Below are 23,487 nucleotides of genomic sequence, written 5' to 3' on the forward strand. Positions count from 1 at the left end.
AGATATACTTTTCCTATTTGGTCCGTTTCCTTCAAGCATAAAACAGAGAAAAATATAAACAGATTGAGTTTCCCAAATGCACTCAGTAATAATAACACTGCAGCATCTGCATCCATTTCATCCCCACATTTCTCCTACAGAGCATTTTATTTCCATGAGGTCCATGATTAAGGACCAGTGAAGCTAGTCCATCTGCTCTACACAGTATCAGATGAGAACTGGCTCTCTCCTGCTAAGCTGTGCAAAGCGTTTTCATGGCTGCCTTTTAGCTGTAACGGCAGCAGAACTGCTTGCACAGCTTAGTTAATGTGGCCATCTGTGTTTATAAATAAAAAGTGATGTTTCAGGGACTGTATTTCATGGTGCTCTACAGGCGGGAGGTGTATCACATGCAGAGGGAGTTACTGAAGGAGCGGACCCGGTGCCGAGCCTTGGAGGAGGAGCTGGAGAACCCAATGAATGTGCACAGATGGAGAAAACTGGAGGTAATTCTATTCCATAACATTACATACAGATACAGAAAGAGTTATTAAGATGAGAAGCGACACATACAGTAGCTTATGACTGAGCTTAAATCCTCTTTAAAACTCCTTAGAGGAGCTACCAAAGAGGGTCAAAATACATAGAAACATAAAATTTGACGGCAGGTAAGAACTACTTGGCCCATCTTGTATTGTATTGCATTGTATTGTATTGTATGTCTTTATTTATATAGCGCCAAAAGTGTACTCAGCGCTTCACAAAGAATACAGAACAGGGAATTTTAAAAATACAATAAGTGCAGCAAAAATCAGACAATGGGAAAGGAAATCCCTGCCCCGAAGAGCTTACAATCTAAGAGGTTTGAGGGGAAACTTACAGAGACAGCAGGTGAGGTAATAAGTGCTGTAGATGGTTGTGCTTGGCCACAATGGGTGGTATAAGTGACTGTGGGACAATAGCCATGAGTGCAGGCTGCCCATAGCATACATTATAACAGAAATGAGTATGTAACTGTAGTATAGCATTCCTGCCCTGGGGCAGCCCACTATATTAACTCAAAGTCCCATTTTATTCCTGTTATTTATTGATTCCTGTTTGACAGAACAGAAAAGCTGTGACCAGTCCCTAAAGTAACAGTGAGCAAAGTTTCATTCCTGATTAGAAGTAACTTCACTGAGGTTTCTCCCCACACGTGTAGTGTGTGCAAAGTGAGAACATACTCCAAGTATGTGAGAGTCATAACTCCAAGGCGGAAACTGGTCAACAGGTATTCCTAGCATGAGATGCCCCGTAACTCCGAGGCAGAAACTGGTCAACAGGTATTCCTAGCACGAGATGCCCCGTAACTCCGAGGCAGAAACTGGTCAACAGGTATTCCTAGCACGAGATGCCCCCTAACTCCGAGGCAGAAACTGCTCAGCAGGTATTCCTAGTACAAGATGCCCCTATAACTCCGAGGCAGAAACTGCTCAGCAGGTATTCCTAGCACGAGATGCCCCCTAACTCCGAGGCAGAAACTGGTCAGCAGGTATTCCTAGCACGAGATGCCCCCTAACTCCGAGGCAGAAACTGGTCAGCAGGTATTCCTAGCACGAGATGCCCCGTAACTCCACGGCAGAAACTGGTCAACAGGTATTCCTAGCACGAGATGCCCTGTAACTCCGCAGAAGAAACTGGTCAACAGGTATTCCTAGCACGAGATGCCCCGTAACTCCGAGGCAGAAACTGCTCAGCAGGTATTCCTAGCACGAGATGCCCCGTAACTCAGAGGCAGAAACTGCTCAGCAGGTATTCCTAGCACGAGATGCCTCGTAACTCCGAGGCAGAAACTGGTCAGCAGGTATTCCTAGCTTGAGATGCCCCCTAACTCCGATGCAGAAACTGCTCAGCAGGTATTCCTAGCACGAGATGCCCCGTAACTCAGAGGCAGAAACTGCTCAGCAGGTATTCCTAGCACGAGATGCCCCCTAACTCCGAGGCAGAAACTGCTCAGCCGGTATTCCTAGTACAAGATGCCCCATAACTCCGAGGCAGAAACTGCTCAGCAGGTATTCCTAGCACGAGATGCCCCGTACTTAACTCCGAGGCAGAAACTGGTCAACAGGTATTCCTAGCACGAGATGCCCCGTAACTCCGAGGCAGAATCTGGTCAGCAGGTATTCCTAGCACGAGATGCCCCGTAACTCCGAGGCAGAATCTGATCAGCAGGTATTCCTAGCACGAGATGCCCTGTAACTCCGAGGCAGAAACTGGTCAACAGGTATTCCTAGCACGAGATGCCCCCTAACTCCGAGGCAGAAACTGCTCAGCAGGTATTCCTAGCACGAGATGCCCCGTAACTCCAAATTTCTGGGTGTTACCCTTGCAAATCTACCAAAGTACCATCTGCCTGGCATTGAAGCCTTGGTGATGCTCTGGGATATAATAACCTGGGGCTGGCTAAAGCTACATGCATAACTTCTCAGGTATCATTCTGTTGCTTTGGTTTAGTAAACCATTAATCCTGTTTCACGGAAGGTTGATGTAAAGCAAAGGATGGAAAGTATTAAATCTTTGTTAAATTAGAAATGAAACTTAAAAAAAATAAACTGATAGAATTGAGAGATTCTGATTACATGATAGAATTATAAAAGGCATTTATTTAAGTTTAATGGTAAAATCACTATTAACTGTTAGAAAAAAGAAATTCCCCAACAAATATGTTAAATAGCTGCCTCCTCACAGTACTTTTAAGACATGTCATATACTGTAATATTTACCAATTAAAATCTACACACATTTGGCCAAAGAATGTAACTAAATGACCCTCACTTATGAGAAAAAAAATAATATATATATATACACACACACACACACACACACACACACACACACACACACACACACACACGCTGTGCTGCTGTGTCTGCCGGTTTTCAGGATGCCCTGTGGTGGTTTCCTTTGCTCAGAGCCAGTGCTCTGGTTACTGCTTGTTTCTGCTAAAGAATACTCACAAATGATAGGAGTATGCAATACATGGATATTAGGACAGTTCATGAGAAAGAAATGGATATGATTTACTCTGGTCTATTGGGACTAGTTTCTTTTACATGTGAAATATATCAGAAATGGGGAAAAGGGAGATTAAGGGCCGTTTATCTAAGTCTCCCAGTTACAAAACTAAGGCACAAAAACACCAGATTTATCAAGGAAAAACATTGACATCAGTGAGATGTTTCTTCTTTGATAAATGTGGTGCCGTATCTCTAACAGACTCTGATAAATGACCCTTATAGTGTTTGATAAATGTGTCTTTAAGACAGTTCTGAATAATGTGTGAGTAACATGTTGCTTAAGCCTCTACTGTATACATGTATCCCTTGACAGGCTAGTGACCCAAGCGCCTATGAGCTGATCCAGAAGATACACACACTGCAAAAGCGTCTTATCAGCAAGACAGAGGAAGTTGTGGAAAAAGAATTACTGCTGCAGGTAAGTTTCAAGATTTGCGTTCATCCTTTGCATAATTTTTACTGTTATTTCTACCTTAATTACGAAGCGGCTGCTGCTGCTGCTTTGATGGTGCTCTAAAGTCCATACAGTTACAGAAAGGACCTATGGGGTTTAGCATCAGCAGAGGAGATCATTGAGACTACATGGCAGAGCCTTACATTGTACTGTCTGTTACGCCTTTGTATTACCTCCTCCAACCCTTGGCCAAATTCCCCTACGCTACAGGAGAGATAGGAGTGTGACAGGGGACGGTATGGACATTGCAATGGGAGGAAGGGGTGGACATGAGTAGAAGTCGAGCTGTGGACATAATTGAAAGGCTAAAGATCACACAGGCCAAAGTGTGGCATGTACCCCGCTGTGTGACTGAATAGGTTTGTATAATGATCTTTAATGCTGTTTCTTCATATTAATGGAAATAACACTATTGATGTATAGCGACCCTTAAAATTTGGCATTCGGGCTTGTGACTGATCACAGGTATTTGTCCCATTTGAGTGAAGATGAAGGCCATATCTGCAGCCCTCGGATTAGTGTTATCCGCCCGCAAATGCCCCTTAAAGGGGGTGGAGATGTCCGTGGCAGAACGTAGAAATAAGTAATATGAGTACGTGCATATTGTACTGTACATACGTATGTGAAAGCGGATACTGCATAGAGCAAGTGGGTGAAATGCTTTGCAAATGCTTCTAGCACAGAAAGAGTTACCATTCTTAAATCAAAATCTCCAGGGTTGAAATCAAGGTTAAAATAAAAGGTTTAAACAGAAAGACTGTTCAAAGGAAGGATTGCTGGATTTATACACTGCAAAAAAAAAAAAGCACTTTCTTTCCTTGTGCTTTTCTTGTCAGGTAATTGCTGCTCACAATTTCAGAAATTCCTTTTGAAGTTATCCTTCATTTCTCATATGTGGATGTAAAGCCCAAACCTAACATTAGGTGGCAAAAGAGTTTAAAGGATGAAACAAAGCTGATGCAGCATCACACACTCATCTCTAATTCACACACAATCTCCAGAGAGAGGATATGGAGAAATGAGAAGATGAAATATCAATGTTCTCTATCAATTCTAATGTAAAATCTTTCAAGACTGGCACTTTGTCAGCCTTATTTATACCATTTAAGGCAGTGGGGATGCTGGCAAATTGGATTTTGGTTGTTCTTTGTGTTTGTTGCTGAATTATTTGCCAAGTAGATGTTGCTTTTTCAATACAGTACGGGGAGCTAAAGACCCCAAATGGGTATTAAAATATTCTCATTTATCACTGTTTTATTCAATGTTTGAAACTTAGGGTGTCAAATGGAGCAAACCGAAACAGTTGTGAGCTTTCTTTACTTATAAAGCCCATTAGTGTTTGAAATACATTCTCAGAAAGCTGCAGCTCAGATTTCAGTCAGTCTTTCTTCATACTAGTGAGCAGTAAATATCAGTGTGCCCAGACTGCACTGCCAAGCTACCCACCTCATGTATGTTCAAAACCACAAATGTTTAGGTATCTCAAGTGTCTTCCAACTATAAACAGACATTTCAACCACATTCTTCTGCCAACCTCTTCTGATTTGCCATTATTCGGCTAACTTCCTGTATTGTGTTTGCAGTGGTTCAGAAACTATTAGACACAATGACTGAAACTTCAAAAGGAAAAACCTGACCTGGGTAACATGTGAAGGTCCTTTAGTCATTATTTTACATGTAAATAGTACGCTAAAAAATAGGGGTTTGGGATTTAACCCTTTGGGTCCCTCAGGACTATGTCACGGGGTCTGGCACGGTAGGGGCTCGATATTATAGTGGCTGTGTTATGGCCTTTTCGTGTTCGTCTTCCAGGGGAAATCGCATTCAGCGCTTCATACGTGATCTGAAACGCAGGGCAATGGAAGAGGACGCCTCTTACGTTTCCGGATTAAGTGATGCCGTGATCACACGGAGGAGCGGTCACATGATTGCGATTTGCCGGAGGGGCCGTGGCACCCTGGTGTTGCGGCCTCGCTGGCAACAAAAGGGTTAATGGCCCATAATTACTTCTAGCACTTCCTCGCAGAACCTGATGCGAAACGCGCGAGAAAACTGAAGAAAAATAACATTAATGGGACGTTGAAATATGTCTTTCTCCTGCTGTAATTGTGAGGTAGCCAATGATGGGAGGAATGTATCAAAGACTTCCAGCTGCAAAACGGAGGCAAAAGTGTCACTCAAAAATGGAGATTTATCTAAGCAGCAAATCCCAATTGAGAGCAGTGGGAATCCTTTTCTTTGATTTCTCTGCTGCAATGTTTTTGTCCCGGTTTTGCAGTAAGGAGACTAAGACACATAGGGCCTGATTCATCAAGCGCCCATACAGTTACGGTACCCGATCCGGCGTTAACTCTTTATGACCTGATTGGTGTGCTTGATGAATATGCCAATAAATCTTTAAGTGTGTCTGGACTCCTACTGCACTAAAGGGCCCTGCAAAGCATTGCATATTTACCCTGCAAGAAAATCTATGTTTTTCCATCACGTATCTGTATTTAGTGACAGGTTGGATATAGAGGTGGGCAAATTAGTCAAAATCCGAGCTGTGAATTATCAGCGGATTTTTGAACAAAATTCCATCTGTAGGTGGATTGGACAATTTAAAATGAGTGTGAATGCTCCTAACTCCACCATCTTTTTAAATTAGTTTGCGAATCTGCCCACGAATATTACAATATTCAATTCCAGACCCTGAAATATGGGTTTTGGAGGAGAGAAGGGAGGGAAACCTATTTTAGTAGCATCCCGAGTACTATCTATTTATCTATCTATCACCTCAAACCCACCTTCAAATAACTTGTGGAGAGACTAACTGTGCACAAAACAGCACACCTGGTACATTAATAGGAAATGCAAAGTATATTTAAATGACTACCACCCAAGACCTATCTTGACAAGCTATGTCTTGTGAGCAAGGGGGCTTTTGTACCTCTGTTATTCAGGGCAGCAGCTCTACTGTAGCTGTTAAAACTATACCAGCCGTTGGATAGCTCCCCTTTTGCTGCATACCTGTGAGCTGTACTGCTCAGACCTGTAGTTAATCATACTAAAGGACAGTATTCCCCCTGGCTTTCTTCCTATACTTTGCATATCATAGTACCATATCACCCAGGTATCTCAGGTGTATCCTTTTTGTGCACAAGGCACATTGAAAACTAGCAAGTGGAATTGGTCTGCTTTTAAAGGAAGCCAGGGGGAATCCGCAAATCAGTTTGCAAATAGTTCTGACCAGCGAGTGATCCGCCCACTGAACTTGCAGATCGAATTTCAGCAAAAAATGTGCCCTTCTCTACCTGGAGAGTTCTACTAATGGTGTTGTAAGCGCCTCCTTACAATATCCCTGGATTGTCTGGTCTCACAGTGAGACATGTCACTCCACGGATTGTTGTATATCTCCCTCTCATTCTTGTTTTGTATTACTGGTATCGCACCTTTACTACCTTCTGTAAATACAGAGCAAAAAGAATAATTTACGATATTTGCTATATAGTGTTTTCCCTTTTCAGATTCCTCTTTCTGTTTTCCCCTTTTCACTTAAAATCCTACAAATCATCTGTCCCTCTCCGTTTTCTCCTCTTTTTGGACCTTTAGGCTGCGCTTATAGTGTCGGCGACAGCGGCGCAACGTCACGCTGCGGTCGCTGGAAAAATCAAATTGACTTGACATCCAGCGATCGCGACCACGCTGTCGCGCCGCTTCTACTATAAGCGCACGCGACGGCGGCAATACATTTGTTTTGCCACAACGTTGCGTCGCCGTCACTATAAGCGCAGCCTTATACACAACATTACATGATGTGCAATGAAATCCCTCTCAGTACAATTCCCTGTCCTCCTACACCTGAGTGCTTATGCTTCTTGAAACCTGTTATTTTCCCCTTATATCACACCTGAAACCTTTCGAATACTCTAGCACAGGGGTCGCCAACTCCAGTCCTAAACGGCCACCAACCGGTCAGGTTTTAAGGATATCCCTGCTTCGGCACAGGTGATGCAGTCAATGACTGAGCCACCTGTGCTGAAGCAGGGATATCCTGAAAACCTAACTTTTGGTGGTCCTCGAGGACTGGAGTTTACCACCCCTGCACTAGGATCTTATTTTACATTTTAGGGGTTTATTTATTAAATTGCAATAGTGCCTGTCCAAGTCAGTGGGAATTTCCATGTGATAGTGCCCTATCAGCACATGATTAACCCCTTTAGTTCTGCTCACCTGCCTGATACAGAGGTATGTTGCTTTCAGTACTGCACTTTTACGGGTCGCCCATGGTTCTTGCAATAGATTTAAGCCACCCAGCCCATCCTGCCAAGGAATCCACCATCTATTTTCCCATTTCAACCTAAAAGCTAAAAAAAAACTGTCATCAAAGACCCAAATTGAACTATTCAGTGTTTTTATCAGCTGTGCTCGTAATGTAACAGCAGAGACTTTAATCGGGGAATTGTGTGCAATGTGTTCACTAAATCACACACACGAGAGCATCTGCAAAGGTTTATTCAATCTTCCAAGCCCATTTCTTTTCCTTTCAGCGGGTAGGTCTGACTGTCACAGTACCATAATACGGGGCTAAGGCTGTAAATATTCCCTATTATATTCTAGTGCCCCGCTTATCTTTTCGCATAGCAAGCTTTGTTTTAAACAACTTGGCACAGATTTTTCTGCCCTTTCATAAATTCTCCCAGTGCCAGCTTCCTGTATTATTCTGATTCAGCACCAAATTGTATCTCGCAGTGGGGAGCTTTCCCCTTATCCTAGCTATGTGCATTATTATTACATTTTCCATGAAAAACTGCTGCACCACCCCCAGAATAGATCCTTTGTTTAGTAGGACATTTATTGGCAGTCTAATATGCAATTACACTGTAAATGTACTGACTCTGCCAACCTAGTCCCTCTAGGATACTGTTTTGGTCCAACAAGCATGCTGATAGCCGTGTGTTTATAGTGCATATGGATGGCATTACGCTCAGCTCCACTCTGCACATTCTGATAATGAATTCTTTATCTCTATAAGGAGTTTCTTCAAATCTTTTGGGGCTCTTTGAAAAACAGTTGTTCTGTTGCAGTGCAAAGTAACTTATATAATATCAAACTGTGTACTTTTTTACTCATTCTTAGCTTTGACTCGGTCGTATTACTAATTACATCACAAATGCATGTGTAGTATATCACAATATCTAATTTTACCTTGACGTCAAAGGCTTCAATTTAGGAAATGTATATCAGAGCAAAGTTGTGTTATAATGTGGAATTCAAACATTAAAGCTATTCAGTGATAACTGTTTTTTCTTCTGTAATATATGATATATGCTTCGGTGAATGGCATGCATTAACCCCTTGGGTGACCTAAGTAGCCACTACATCATGGAGTCTGGCACTCTGGGGGCTTCATTATATAGTGGCTACTTCATGGAGTCTGGCACTCTAGGGCCCCATGATGTAGTGGCTACGTCATGGCTTTTTACTGCTTGTTTTCCAGGGGAGATTGGTTTTTGGGATCTGGGCTGATGGATCGGCTCAGTGAGTGAAGACTCACTAAGTGAAGACACTCATTCTGATAACGACAACACTCGGTGTGAAATAGGGGAGCCTGGTTCAAATCCTGTTGTGAGATCCTTGTAACATTGGGACCATCAGTTTATCTCCCCGTGACTCAGGCGCCAAAAACTCAGATTGCAAGCTCACCTGTGCAAGGACTGTGTCAGTAATCCTATGTACAATGCTACTTACCACCCACTATACTGTAATTGTGAAGCGCTTTAATTCTCACTGGGATAAAAGCGCTATATGAAATAAAGTTATTGTTCTTATTCTGTGCTCCTATGGAGAACGCAATGTGGCCCTCAGGGAAACGGAAGAGGGCCCCTCCACTTACCTTTCCACATTCAGTGAGCCGGATGCTGCTGCCCCTCCGTTATCCAAAGGGTTAATATAGAGAAAACTGATTACACCCAACAGAAACTATGACACAAAGATAACAAACAGAACAACTTTCTACATTAAGAATTTCCCAGGGAAATACTGCACTTCCTATTAAATCTGGGGACAATTACAGTGCTCTGTCAAGTGGTGCATATTCCCTGTGATAAACGGCTTGTGACATAGGCAAGCTGCACATTTATCTTACAAATTAGAAGGCAATAGATCAAAATAACAGCTCAGGAGAGGCTATTCTGCCTTTATCCACTCTGGAAAGTGACACTTAGAAAAGTAGGGTGCATCAAAGATGAAGGCAGCTTGTCTTGCAATAGCATAACCAGGGAGGCTGCGAGCCCTCCCCTCCCCTCGCTAACCAAAACCCACCCCTCCCCTCGCTAACTAAAACCCACCCCTCCCCTCGCTAACCAAAACCCACAAATAACAGACAAGTAACGACAGACTCAGTTTGGAGGTATAAAAGGCTGCAGCTTTGTTTATTAAGCAATAATAGAGTAACCTCTAGTCCCTGCCACGGTGCTCGCTTAATGGGCCAGCTAGGCCTTCGCCTGCTGCCCCCGTAGCTAGCTGAGCCCCCATGAGCCGGCCGTTGTCGCGAGTGGGTTCCCGGGAGTCACTTTCAGTTGACCCCGCCCACTTACGTCTACCGTCCTGCAGCTTGTTGTGGAACAAATACTGTACGCCACAATCTCTGATAAATGTACACCGTCAGCCCTAAATAGGCCGACTATTTTACAATAGAAATCTGAGTGGCTGATCCGCCACCCCCTCTGCACTGCGTCACAAATTTTCCCACCATTTTGTTCAACTTTACGTGCGCTCGTCGACTGCTCTGGGGTACGCCCGCCCCTCCACACTGCCCCGCAGACTATGTCTGACCAGACAATCTGAATTCCCGGCCAAAGAGCGAGGGTGCGAGCCAGGTCTTGCTTTATCGCATCGACCAGCCCAAAGTCGCTTGGCCAGGTCGTTGCCCCCAGCGTGAAGGATATGGATCCGTGGTGCTCTTCTAACTCTGGCCATTAGCCATGGGAGCAATTGCCCCCACCACAGCCAAGAGCAGAATGAATGCTCCTGCTCCCAGCTGCGCTTTAAAGCCCCTCCCCCAGGCCGTGACGGCGGCCCAGAGACCCCACTGAGGTGAGGGGCGGGCTTGCCCCTTGATCATGGCCATCCCTCGCCTAATTGGCTAGAGGGATTGCTGTATGCAATTGAGGGCTTATTTAAATATCTTGGCATGAACACTGCCCATTTTCAGACCCTTTTTGCAGCCCAGAGCTTCTCTGTGCTTTACATCAGTCTTAATACAGCTCCCCTTGGCTTTAAATAGCTGCTATTGATTTGATGTTGTTAATGCATAAGCTGCTGAAAAGACAAATATAGAAGCTACTTTGGTGGGTGATTTGAAAAGATTGCAGCAGTGAGAAGTAGTGCTAGAAAAAGCAACTGTTTGAAATTGATTATGGAGAACATTTGTAGGGAACTCGAGTCTTCCAGCTCCCTGTGCTGGGTAAGGCCCGTTCTATACTGCATGCGGCCGTGCGCACGCGCGTGCCTGTGCGAACGCGTGTGCACGTGCCCATGCTTTTCCCTGTTATAGAGCTGGGTTGTGTGAGTGAAGAAAGTCCTAAATAAGATATTTTTAAAGAAAAAAAAACTTTAATAAATAATTTGTATTTTTTATTTGTGCACTCATTGACACGCACACAACCATACACACACACACACATACATAAATACACACATACATACATTTGAGCGGCGGTAGTGTTGCGAAATCATCCTTCCCACCGTCTTCGCCGCTGTCTGTCGGTTCCCCGCTCCCAGTATCTGACCTAGTGCTAAATACAGTACATACATTATACATTGGCTGTTTCTGGCTTCTTTTTGTGAAGGATGGATAGTAAAGGTGCATTTTAACGGACTATATCACTTTCAGTATAGTACAAAGGTAATGAGTGATTCTATGAACCTAAATTACTATTAATGATGGGCTTTGAACTTCTTATGGAGATTAGTCAAAGTTTAGAATTAATTTACCCTTGAGGCTCAGCCTTTTTTTGTTTATTCGTTTTATTTTATAAACTGGGCAAATGTTTGAGTTTGGAAACTTTTACCAAAAAAGTAACGTTTGAAAATGTTGTAAAAGCGTTAGAACATTTTCCTGCTTATTTTACGGGTTTTTTTCCTTAAAAAAAATCCAAAGCGAATCGAGTTCCAGGAAAACCACAAAACACAAACATTTTTAGAACCAAAGCCCTTAATTCAGAAACCCTTGTTGTTCCCTGTCTTGGTGCTTCATGTTATGCCAGATTTAACAGCACTGACACACGCACTTCTGCTTGTGCGACCACCCCAGAATGGCAGTCCATCAGTATGTGCAGTAAGCACAGCACTGAGATAGTGGTTAATATAAGCGGATCACTTTGACTTTGCAATCATTGAAATATTCTTTCCTCAGTTAGACCTTACTCTGCCACAGCCGAGCGCAACACTTTCTTAGATATCATTCCCTAAATATCCTACAATAAAAACATTCTCGCCCCTAAGTGGTGCTATGCCACATGCCATAAAACACCTACTGGGCAGGGGCAGAACTAGCGAAAGGAGGACCCTGATGCAAGAATATTTTGGGGTCCCCCTAGGGGGCAGTACTGCGCCTGCCAGACCCTGGTATATCACACTCTGCATCACGCAGTGGGGCCCTAATGCAGCTTGGCCCGCTGTGACTTGTACGGAGTGCAGCAGTGTCCCGCACCTGCTTCTGAGCGAGAAGACTCCCTTTATTATAATGGGCCCTAAGGTATCTTATGGAATAGTACTTCTGAGTAAATAGGAGCCTGTGACTGGGGGTCATTAAGCCACGATGCAGAGTATCACGATGCAATCCTGCGGTATCTGCCATTCAAGTCATGTGGGTGTGATACCCCACATCAGGCCTTGATGAATTCAAGCCCATGTATTTTGTATTGTGTGATATTTGCTGTCGTGATTTTCAGAACATATTAATTAAAATATTTATTATATATTATATTGATTTGTGAAACCGAGGTTAAAAATGGTACAGATGATGTTGCATGGCTGAAAAATTATTATTAGTATATGTTACTATAGACATTTTGTATTGTGCGACAAACCCATCCTCTTAGCAGCTTAATGGAGACTTTGGCAGCAAAGACAAAATATTCTATTTCAAATTCAAAATGATATATACGTTTGCTATTGTTGGAGCCAGTGACAGGAATACACTGCTCCAATTCAGTGTTTCATAAAGAGAATCACTGGGTGTTTCCTTTTATTTATTCTTCACCGTTCTGCTGCCAGAAATTGTTAACAAAACAGAAGTATCTCACAAATCAAGATAATGTGTCTGACTCATAAGAGAAGCCCGGAGAATAAATGTATGAGCGTTGAAAGTATTGTACAGTATTTTTGTTACCGATACAGATGTAGCAGGCATTGTTACCCCTGTTAACGCAAGTAACACACACTAACTATCACATGCGGTCAGGTGATAACGCTGTAATCATGGCATTAACAATAATATGATGCATTGAAATGAGCTGGCCTGAATAACTGTCTGTTTATCCATTACGTTGCTGATAAACCTTACTAACGGGGGGGGGGGGGGGGGGGGGAGGGGGGCTTTTGTGCCCATCTTTTCTGCTCACTTATTGGGGCTCTTCCATTCACACAGTAATCACACGATCCTTAAGGGTTAATGCACAGCTCTCTAGCTGGCCCACTTTTCACCTTCACAATGGTCCCTCAAATTAACAATATCTCCCCTCAATCCGTCCCCATATACCATCTGTAATAAACAGCACACAAGTGAACATGTGACTTAGATATGCAACCAGGGTTAATACACACGGCTACTCTTGCCAACTCACCTTTCTCTCAATGAGTTAATATTAACCCCTTTCTCAATTGCAATCATATCTATACGCTTCCACCACCCAAGAAATATGCAGAAATATGTCATTATATATATCTGCCAGGGTCTCAGTTTATTATAGAAAAAACTATGCACGTAACACACAAAAATCTAAAACAAAAATCCCCCCCCTTCCCCCAACCAAGTCCTCTTTGAAGACCAGCACAGGAAAAGTCTTGATCTGTCATAAACCGAATATATTATAATCAAACTGTAGCTACATTAAACCCATAAGCACCAGATTAATGAAAATACTTCATATTTCCCACCATTTTCCTAACAGTCCAGTAGTAGTAGTAGTAGTAGTAGTAGTAGTAGTAGTAGTAGTAGTAGTAGTAGTAGTATGTCTTTATTTATATAGCGCCATAAATATTCATAGCGCTTCACAGTAGTAATACATGTTGTAATCATATAAATAACAAATAATATAAATAACAGGTCATGGGAATAAGTGCTTCAGACATAAGAGTAACATTAAGGAAGAGGAGTCCCTGCTCCGAGGAGTTTACAATCTAATTGGTAGGTAAGAGAACTTATAGAGACAGTAGGAGGGAATTCTAGTAAGTGCGTCTGCAGGGGGCCAAGCTTTTTGTATCATGTGTCCAGGATTATCCACAGTGCTATTCATATGCTTCTTTAAGCAAATGTGTCTTAAGGTGGGTCTTAAAGGTGGATAGAGAGGGTGCTAGTCGGGTATTGAGGAGAAAGGCATTCCAGAGGTGCGGGGCAGTCAGTGAGAAAGGTTTAAGGCGGGAGAGGGCTTTAGATACAAAGGGGGTAGAAAGAAGACATCCTTGAGAAGACCGCAAGAGTCGGGATGGTGCATTGCGAGAAATTAGGGCTGAGATGTAAGGAGGGGCAGAGGAGTGTAAAGCTTTAAAAGTGAGGAGGAGAAGAGTGTGAGATGCGGAATTTGATCAGAAACCAGGAGAGGGATTTCAGGAGGGGAGACGCGGAGACAGATTTAGGAAAGAGTAGAGTGATTCTGGCAGCAGCGTTTAGTATAGATTGTAGGGGAGACAGGTGAGAGGCAGGGAGGCCGGACAGCAGGAGGTTGCAGTAATCGAGACGGGAGAGAATGAGGGCCTGAGTCAGAGTTTTAGCAGACGAGTAACAGAGGAAAGGGCGTATCTTTGTGATATTGCGGAGGAAAAAGCGACAAGTTTTAGAAAAGTTTTGAATGTGAGAGGAGAATGTGAGAGAGGAATCGAGTGTGACCCCTAGGCAGCGTGCTTGGGCTACTGGGTGAATGATCGTATTTCCAACAGTAATGTGGAAGAAGGTAGTAGGGCCAGGTTTGGGAGGAAGTAAAGGGAGCTCTGTTTTTGCCATGTTAAGTTTCAGTCGGCGAATGGCCATCCAGGATGATATTCCAGAGAGACTTTCAGAAACTGCACTTGTATAGCAGGTGTAAGGTCAGGGGTTGGAAGGTAAATTTGTGTGTCGTCAGCATAGAGGTGATATTTAAACCCAAAAGATGTGATTAGGTCACCTAGAGAGAGTGTGTAAAGAGAGAAGAGAAGGGGTCCCAGGACAGAGAGATCGATAGAGGAGGAGGTGTTAGCAAAAGAGACACTGAAAGTACGATGGGAGAGGTAAGAGGAGATCCAGGATAGAGCTTTGTTCCGAATACCAAGAGTATGGAGAATGTGGAGGAGAAGAGGGTGGTCCACGGTGTCAAATGCTGCAGAGAGGTCGAGTAATATGAGCAGAGTGTAATGACCTCTGTCTTTGGCAGCATGAAGGTCGTCGGTTATTTTAGTGAGGGCTGTTTCAGTAGATTGAGCAGTGCGGAAGATTGTAGAGGGTCTAGAAGAGAATAGGTGTTGAGAAAGTGTAGCAATCGAGAGAATACAAGATGTTCAAGGAGTTTGGAGGCAAAAGGCAGGAGGGAGACAGGTCGATAGTTAGAAGAACAGGTAGGGTCAAGCTTGCTGTTTTTGAGCAATGGTATCACAGTTGCATGTTTGAAGGAGGATGGAAAAGTACCAGAGTAGAGGGAAGAGTTAAAGATCTGTGTGAGCATAGGAATTATAGAAGGAGCAAGAGGTTTTAGGAGATGGGAAGGAATGGGATCAAGAGGGCAGGTGGTAGAGGGAGAAGAGGAGATCAGCAGTGACACATCCTCCTCCAAGATAGCAGAAAAAGAGTCCAGAAAGGCAGGAGGACAGTTAGGAAGCGGTGTGGGATGAGAGGAGGCAACAGATGGGATGTTCTGACGTATGGATTCCACCTTTTCCTTAAAAAAGTCAGCAAAGTCCTGAGGTGAGATGGAGTTAGAAGAGGAGGCAGCCGAGGGTGGTCTGAGTAGAGAGTCAAAGACAGAAAAGAGTCGACGTGGGTTAGACTTGTGCATGTCGATTAGTGATGAAAAGTAGGTTTGTTTAGCCTGAGAGAGGGCAGAGTTGAAACAGGACAGCATAAATTTGTAGTGAAGGAAGTCTGCGAGCGTATGAGATTTCCTCCAGAGGCGTTCAGAGGAGCGAGTGGAGGAACGCAGCATGCGTGTGTTTTCCATTTACTTTTTATATATTAATAAGGGACTAATTACGACTAAAATCCTTTTTTTGTTGAACAGGAGAAGGAAAAGCTGTATGTTGAGCTGAAGCACATCCTGGCCCGGCAGCCTGGCCCTGAAGCGGCTGAGCAGCTGCAGATCTACCAGCAGACACTGCGGCAAAAGACCAAGCAACTCAAGGCAATGTTCAATGTGCAGTGTCATATGGAAATATTCTCAGCCTGGCACCGTGCTCTTACTTCCGGTTTTCCAAGTTACTGTTATCACTAGGGATACAGGATTATCACTGAGCACAATGCATTGGGATTAGAATTAGGCTAAGGCCCCGCTCCCTCAGTCAGCGCGCCGGCACTGCAGACAGGCGGCGCGCTGACAGACACAGACCGCGATATGCGGTCTGTAGGGAGCAGGGAGCCGGAGCAGGAGGGGGGCGTTTGTGGGAGGGGGGGGCGTGGTTTGAGCGGAGGGACCCGCTACTCCCCCCCGCCCCCCTCCACGGGCTCGGTCTCCTGTGCTGCAGGAGGGAGCTGCTGCGGGAAGGTAAGCAGCTCCCGCTCCCTCCCCCTTCCCCCACAAATGCCACACACACCGACCCCCTACCTTGTGTAGGAAGCTGTCTGACAGCTCCCGCCCCCGCTGCTGATAGGCTCATCAGCGCAACACGTGACGCGTCACCGCTCGGGATCACAATTTTCTTGCATCCCCTGTCAGCTGACACGTCACAGCGCGTAGTGAGCCGTGCAGCGAGGGGGGACTGGGACCGGCTCAGAAGGATTCCCCTGATGGTGGGGAACGCCCGCGCCGCTGCCCGCGCCGCCGGGCGCAGCGGGTCCCAGCCCTTAGAACACAAAGATAACATGGAGTTAGGTCGGCAGAAATAAATAATGGTGTGCGGCTAAACCCAGACACTGTCGCAAAGGCTGCAAAGAGCAGCTCGGCAATCACTGAAAGTTCATTTACGCACAGTATGAACTGTTTATTCAGCCTTACTCAAAGCAATATGTATTGTATATTCTGTTGTGAAATATTAAGAATGCAAGACCACTGCAATAGCAGTTGGTAAATAGGAAGGTTTCGTGATGTCTTTCATTGCATATGTTAATATGTAGCATGTTTTCCCTCTTTACAGGCACTGTCGTCAGAACTAAACATGTATGAATCCCAAAGCCAGGAGTACAAATACGAGATTGAGAGGCTGGCCAACGAGCTTCAGAACCTGAAGAAGAAATACCTCATCCACAAACGCAAAGAACAGCAGGCCAAGTATGACTCATCTCATGTGACATGTGCCATTGATGGCAAGGACATTACAACAAATTACACTATATAACAGCATGTCCAATATATTCCATATGATTTAATATATACAATATACTATGACAAGCACTCAGACAAGTCTCGGCAGCATGTATTTTGCTTTATAGTGTGCTTAAAGAGGTTTGCAGGGTGTAGAGTGGAGGTGACATTTACAAACAGAAGGCTGAGAATAGGAAGATAAGCCACAGTAGTCAAAAAAATAGATTTCAGAAGCCCAAAGATAAAGCTGGCTAATGATGATAGTCGTTATATAACTAATAGGCGTGGTGTACAGAGGGAAGTGGGGGAAAAAGATGCAAGATTAGTGCTGAGTTAGACACTTATTTTTGTAGAAGCTTTTACAATAGTAGAGCATATAGCTGAGACTGTTAAAGCCGGAGCTGTAGTAGGTCATAAGAGAAAGGTCAAGATTTCCTTCAGTGAAATGTTCCATAATTCTGAAAGAGCTTCATCCCATGTATGAAAACTGAGGGGCAGCGAATGTTTCACTCATTAGGGTCAAGGAAATGGACCATCATTTCTCTTCCTGTTGTGTATGAATATTGTCTGTTAATTTTTACATTGCCTATTTGCCAAAAGTGACTCCATTCCTAAGTTATTATCTTTAGCGCCAGCATTCATCTGTTAAATGTTTCATCATGATGGGGTATATACAGTTAAAAAAAAGGTCAAATGTCATGTTAATGGAAAGGCTGACCGCCTTCCTAAAACAATCAACGCCCAAATTCTATAAAACCTGGGAGTTGTGGCCGGCCCACTGATCAAACTACAATTATATAGATAAAGGGTTGGTTAAATTGAGGCCAATAATCCTCCACACTTACCCGCCTCGTATCTACACTCTCCGATATAGGATAGCCAAGTGTGAGAATGTAACTAAAAGCCCCAGAAGAATGGGTATCCCTTCACAAGTAGCAAAAAGTAGTTTAAGGTCCGATGCCGGGGTGGCCCGAGACCGGCGGCCGGGTGGGGTCCATCACTCCCCCTCTCCACTTCCTGCCCTCTCCCCCTCCTCTCACTCCCCTTAACCCCTTGACTTACCCTCTCCACCCATTTCTTTTACTTTGTCACTTCTTTTACTTCTGGCTGGCCACCTGGATCCCCACGGTTAGGGGCTTATTAGTATCTCAGTCTAACTAGAGGGGACTGTCCCCCGCCATCGTAGAATTCAGGTGAAAGGAAGATTTTCCTCAACCGGTCAATGTTTCTATTTCCTTTTTCTCAACATTACAAAAACGTGTTCATATTGGGTATTGAAGAGTATCTGTAATGGGGTTTTACCTGGTCTGTAACATCGACCTAATAAAAAATGTTTGAAAAAAAAAAAGGTACAATGAGGTCAGGAACGTACAGGACAGAAAACGTTGTAGGTCCCATAGAGCAGGGCCTACTAGAACTCCAAAAATGGGGCACACAAATATGAGTACAAAATTGTACATTTTATTAATCAAACAGCCAAATGAAGACAAACAGACTGTAATAAAACACTAAAAACATAGTGAACCGTCTTCCGAATGCTAAAGTGATACCTAAGTACATAGATAGCAAACAATTACTTTTAGAAACTCCTATATAGGAAGAGGGTTACACTAACACTGCTAGTAACCCTTTAGGAAGGGGGTTACACTGTGAAAAAAGGAAACATGACTTATCAAGCCACAGAATTTAATTAATCCCACTTTCATATTTATTGTAACTCATCCTTTTCTAAGTGAATTTATTGACATACCCCAAAATATTCATTAGCATGAGTGGAACTATGAGGCAGCTTAACCCACTGACACTCAAACACAAGTTTAATATGCTTCTTTTAGCATCCATATAATGGGAAAAATGAACACGTCTTGCTATGTGTTTTTCACCGTTATCTTTTTACCTTGTGAATTTAACCTCCAATCTGTTTTATTGTGATGAGGACGGAGACTCCGACGCTTTTGTGATTAATCAAGAAATAAGAATCGATTAATTATTAATGAGAAATCTCAGGGAACAAAACACTGGTTCGTGATGGGTTAACCAAGGGGTTCTCAACTCCAGTCCTCAAATCCTCCAACAGGTCAGGTTTTAAGAATATCCCTGCTTCAGCGCAGGTGGCTCAATCAGTGACTGTCTAAGAATGAGCCACTGATTGAGCCACCTGCGCTGAAGCAGGGATATCAGCCACCTGTGTTGAAGCAGGGATATCCTGAAAACCTTTCAAGACTCTACTCGAGATTACTAGCATCTACTTGTGTTCTTTCCAATATCAAATGCTATAGAATACGTTACATTCTTGATTACCCAAATTGCTTTTTGCTCATTAATATTATTATTTAACCCTGTGGCTGTCACCGAACCATAAGACCTGGACAGGTGGGTTCTGCTCCTGAGATCTGTGTTCCGTGTAGCATACAATGTAAAGGCAGGTGATCTTTAAAGAGAAAATTTGAGTTTAGAAACCCAGATATTCCTTAATTGGAAGTTTGCGTTTCAGATTTTTAAAGGGAATTTCCCAGAAAAAGTTGGAATGTGACACTTTTACTGTAGGTCAGGACAGAAAACCCAATTTCAATGGATTATAAAGCATTGCACTATTTAACAAATCATCATGCAAACAGGAGGAATGCAAACAGGACTTTTACTGAACAATCGAACAGCATTGTATCTAGAAGAACAATACAGGCAAAATCATTCTCTTTTCCAGAATGTTTCCATTCTAATTGTGCTTACAGTACATAGAGGGACCAGTGTCACAAGCAGCAACTTGTGGGCCTAGAACTGGAGTCCCCCAACCATTCACAATCCATTGCTGCTACTGTAGGTTACATGGAGAGCTGTGATGAGGCTACAGTACTTCAGGTTATTAGATCACAAAGGGAAAGAATGGAGTACTAGATGTACTAAAGTTCTGCATGTTCAGGTCCCAGTGGTGAGGAGATATTCCCTTCGGAGTATTTATTCTTGCACTGAGAAGACAAGGCCAGCAGTACATTGTATTGTCTGCCCCGCTGGCAGCAAAGAGTTTAAATAGGAATTGAATAATTGTTAAATAAGCCAAACTTTTAGCAGCTAAAGCAATAAAACATCTGCTTACAATAAACTTCCAAGGCATAATTAGCAGAGATTAATGAACCTTGCGAACCACATTGATGATTATATGAATACTCTTGGGTGGCAAATTTTCCTTTAACAGAAACCATTGGGCAGAAGAAAATGGGGCTATGTATAAATAGCAGCACCAGGATTACCGGGCAATACTGATGCTGACCTGTGTACCACATTTGCTCTTGTTTTGCAGCTGTCTTTGCTTTAGCCTTACAGTGCAGTCTGCTAGTAATTCTGTGTATTACTGTTCTGTTTAGGGAGAAGGAGAGGAATATGGCTGACATGGAGATGCCTTTCATGCAGCAGGAAAGAATGGAAGGGCCGCATTACACAGGAGGGGGATTCCCTCTGAGTCACACCACCAAGATGATGGTTTGAAATTCACTCCTCAACATCTGATCTTAATATTGTAATGAATTAAATTACTTTTGTGAATGCATTAAAAAAAAATATATATATATATAATAAACTTTGTAAAAGTGTTTTATTTGCAAAAGTGCCAATTGTTTCAAATCTCTGTGGACAAATACAAAGTGTGCTAGTTTGTAACTATTTATTAGAGGTCCCCAGAAGCTTCTGCAGGCCGTAGACACCTTATAGATGCAGCGGCCGTTATCCGAACATTTCACGATCTGTATTCCTGGGCACACCCAGGTCGTGCCGCATGATTCTTTCAAACTTTCCCACGTTAAGACGTATTTTTACTAGTGTTTTTACTAGTGCCGGCGCTGGCACATTGCTGGATTGGGATAGGTGTGACAGGTGTGATTGGCGGCACTCACGGCAGCGTTCACAGAAGAATAACGAGTGAATGCCGCCTGGAATACATCAGAGTTCACGAAAACGGCTCTGTGAAATGTTCGGATAACGGCCGCTGCATCTGTATGTCTTTCCAACAGGGGCACTGTGATTGGCTCACACGGTTTTCATGGCTACTCAAGTGTTAGAAGTTAGAACAGCTCTTTAGACTATTCCATTAATCCACAATGCATGGGGGAGTCAAGTTTACAATTATATTGCCAGATATTTTCTCATTATAATCTGTGCATCATGTAACTTCCTATTGTTACTGGCTAAATTGCAAGTTAACGCACATGGCACCAAACTGAGAGCAAAGACCTTGATACAGTGAGCAAGATACATCACCTCAAGTGTTATATAAACTAGGATCCTATATACCAGGCTGCCTGTATTGAGGGGCATACAGTACTGTGCAGCTCATTTTATGAGGCCCATAATAGAGATAACATAATTAGGGAACATGTCCCCATCAGCATCTTGTCAATAAGGAACTGACAACATGGTGGTGCTGAAAGTCACAGCATTTATTGAAATATTGTAAATTATATTCAGCTAACACAATAAGACCCTAATATATTTATATATATATATCACCAATACTCTTGCTACAGGCCAAAAGCAGCTTTATGTTTAACAATCCAACCCCATATAAACACCAATAAGGAGGTAACATCAGTCCCAGCCTTGCAGTCAATCCCCTGGACAACCTCACCTGAGCCACCTCCCCAAAAGACCTTAAACATGGAGCCCACTTAAATATTAACACATCCCAGAGCCCCTGACAAGGTCCTCCACTTGTGACAATAACGTATACTCTTAAACTATTATATATAAAATAAATATATTGTGATGCCTCTCATGTTGCAGGGTCTTTTGTCCCATATTCAAGTCAGGAAACTCTATATTTCGTTGTACGGGGTTTTATTCATTGGGGATAAATAAGACAACAATAGGCTACTGTCCCTTTAAGAAAATAAAGCATAAAATAAACACCTACTCCTCCCAGCCCAAAACCCACAGTCCAGTTTATAGATATAGCAAGGCAGTCCCAGCAAGCCTGGGGAACTGTGCCAACCAGCTTCCTCCTGGCTGGGGAAAAAGTATCTCCCCCTCTCAGGGGTCAATAATCTGTCAGTGTGACAGATCTGTCTGCTACACCTATACCTAGCCTCTCCAGGAGGAATTTAACCGTCTGCATGCTGGAAAGCACACTTAATGCACTACTCCCGCATACAGCGATAGTGACTATATCACACACACACACACACACACACACACACACACACACACACACACACACACACACACATATACCAAGTAAAGTATGAACACATTTATTAATGTACCATTAAAACTGTACAAAAACATGGTAAAATGGAGGACTCCTAACCACAAATGACAATAGACATGCAAGTACTGTAAGGCTAAATATGTAATACTACTGATGATGACCATCTGGGGCAGTGGTATAGAATAATATACAGAGGGCAATAGCAAAAATCAAGAGATGGAAAAACGGCATACAAGCCTATAGGAAAGTGAGTTGTAACAGAACAAGTTACTGCACACAGCTATATTGTTGCAAAGAGTTACATGCAAAGAAACATAATGTGTCAAGACAAAGGATACACCTCAAAGTGGTAAAATAATAAGTGCAGATTTAGCGCTAGTGTAAACAAAATAATTATACGTGATATATGCAAAATTATACAGTGATATAAACAGTGAAACAAAACCTGTGATACAGTTTATGATGAAGGTAGTCCTTGAGCTGCCTGAGAGGTTGATCCGGTATCTTCCAACCAGATGAGAAGATTCGTGTGGAGTAGCCTCCTATGGCGCTGAGGATGAAGAATGGAATAGAGTCTTGTGCAGTGATTTCTTCTTGTAAGGAATGCCTCAGAGAAGGGAACAAGAAATTCTATTCTTCTGCTACACAAGAAGATAGTTCTCCTGCTAAATAAGAAGTAAGCTCCCAAGCGCTTGTGCTTAAGGAAGCTACGTTGCTCCGCCGTGTGGTAAAACTGAAATCCTACTCACCGTCCATGAGTAGGACATGTGCAGTGGTTCGGGGTCTTTGCCAGGGATAGCTGCTCGCCGTGGGGTGCAGAACGTCCGTTAGTGCGGGGAGATCTCCTGCGGTCCTTGTGGTCTTGCTGCCAACAGAGTATTTTCCAACCGTCTCCTCCCGCTGACGTCACCGTCTGATGTGCACAGCTACGGTGTCCCTGGATGGCCAAAAAACCTTCCCCAGGTTGGCCTTGAGAAAGCAGTACGAGTGAAACGTACGTCGTCAGGTTATGACGTCATCACGTCAGAGGGGCGGGACATGCGCTGGCGGTCGGAGCGCCTCCTGCACCCAGTAGCTTCAGCTGCATGGCTGTGCTACCGATGGTATCAACAT

General features: G+C 43.4%; 1 protein-coding gene across 1 annotated transcript in view; it reads left to right on the top strand.

The window, feature by feature from the left end:
- Nucleotides 1–20,717, top strand: part of CFAP58 (cilia and flagella associated protein 58) — a 62,700-nt gene extending 41,983 nt beyond the window's left edge. Inside the window, exons 14-18 of the mRNA XM_075611818.1 lie at nucleotides 374–485; nucleotides 3,349–3,453; nucleotides 15,942–16,061; nucleotides 17,011–17,144; nucleotides 20,540–20,717. Coding sequence (XP_075467933.1) covers nucleotides 374–485; nucleotides 3,349–3,453; nucleotides 15,942–16,061; nucleotides 17,011–17,144; nucleotides 20,540–20,660 — 592 coding nt within the window. The 3' untranslated portion in view covers nucleotides 20,661–20,717. The remainder of the gene's footprint in view (nucleotides 1–373; nucleotides 486–3,348; nucleotides 3,454–15,941; nucleotides 16,062–17,010; nucleotides 17,145–20,539) is intronic.
- Nucleotides 20,718–23,487: the final 2,770 nt, after the last annotated feature.

Source organism: Ascaphus truei, chromosome 8, assembly GCF_040206685.1.
Source record: "Ascaphus truei isolate aAscTru1 chromosome 8, aAscTru1.hap1, whole genome shotgun sequence".
Classification (NCBI taxonomy): Eukaryota; Metazoa; Chordata; class Amphibia; order Anura; family Ascaphidae; genus Ascaphus; species Ascaphus truei.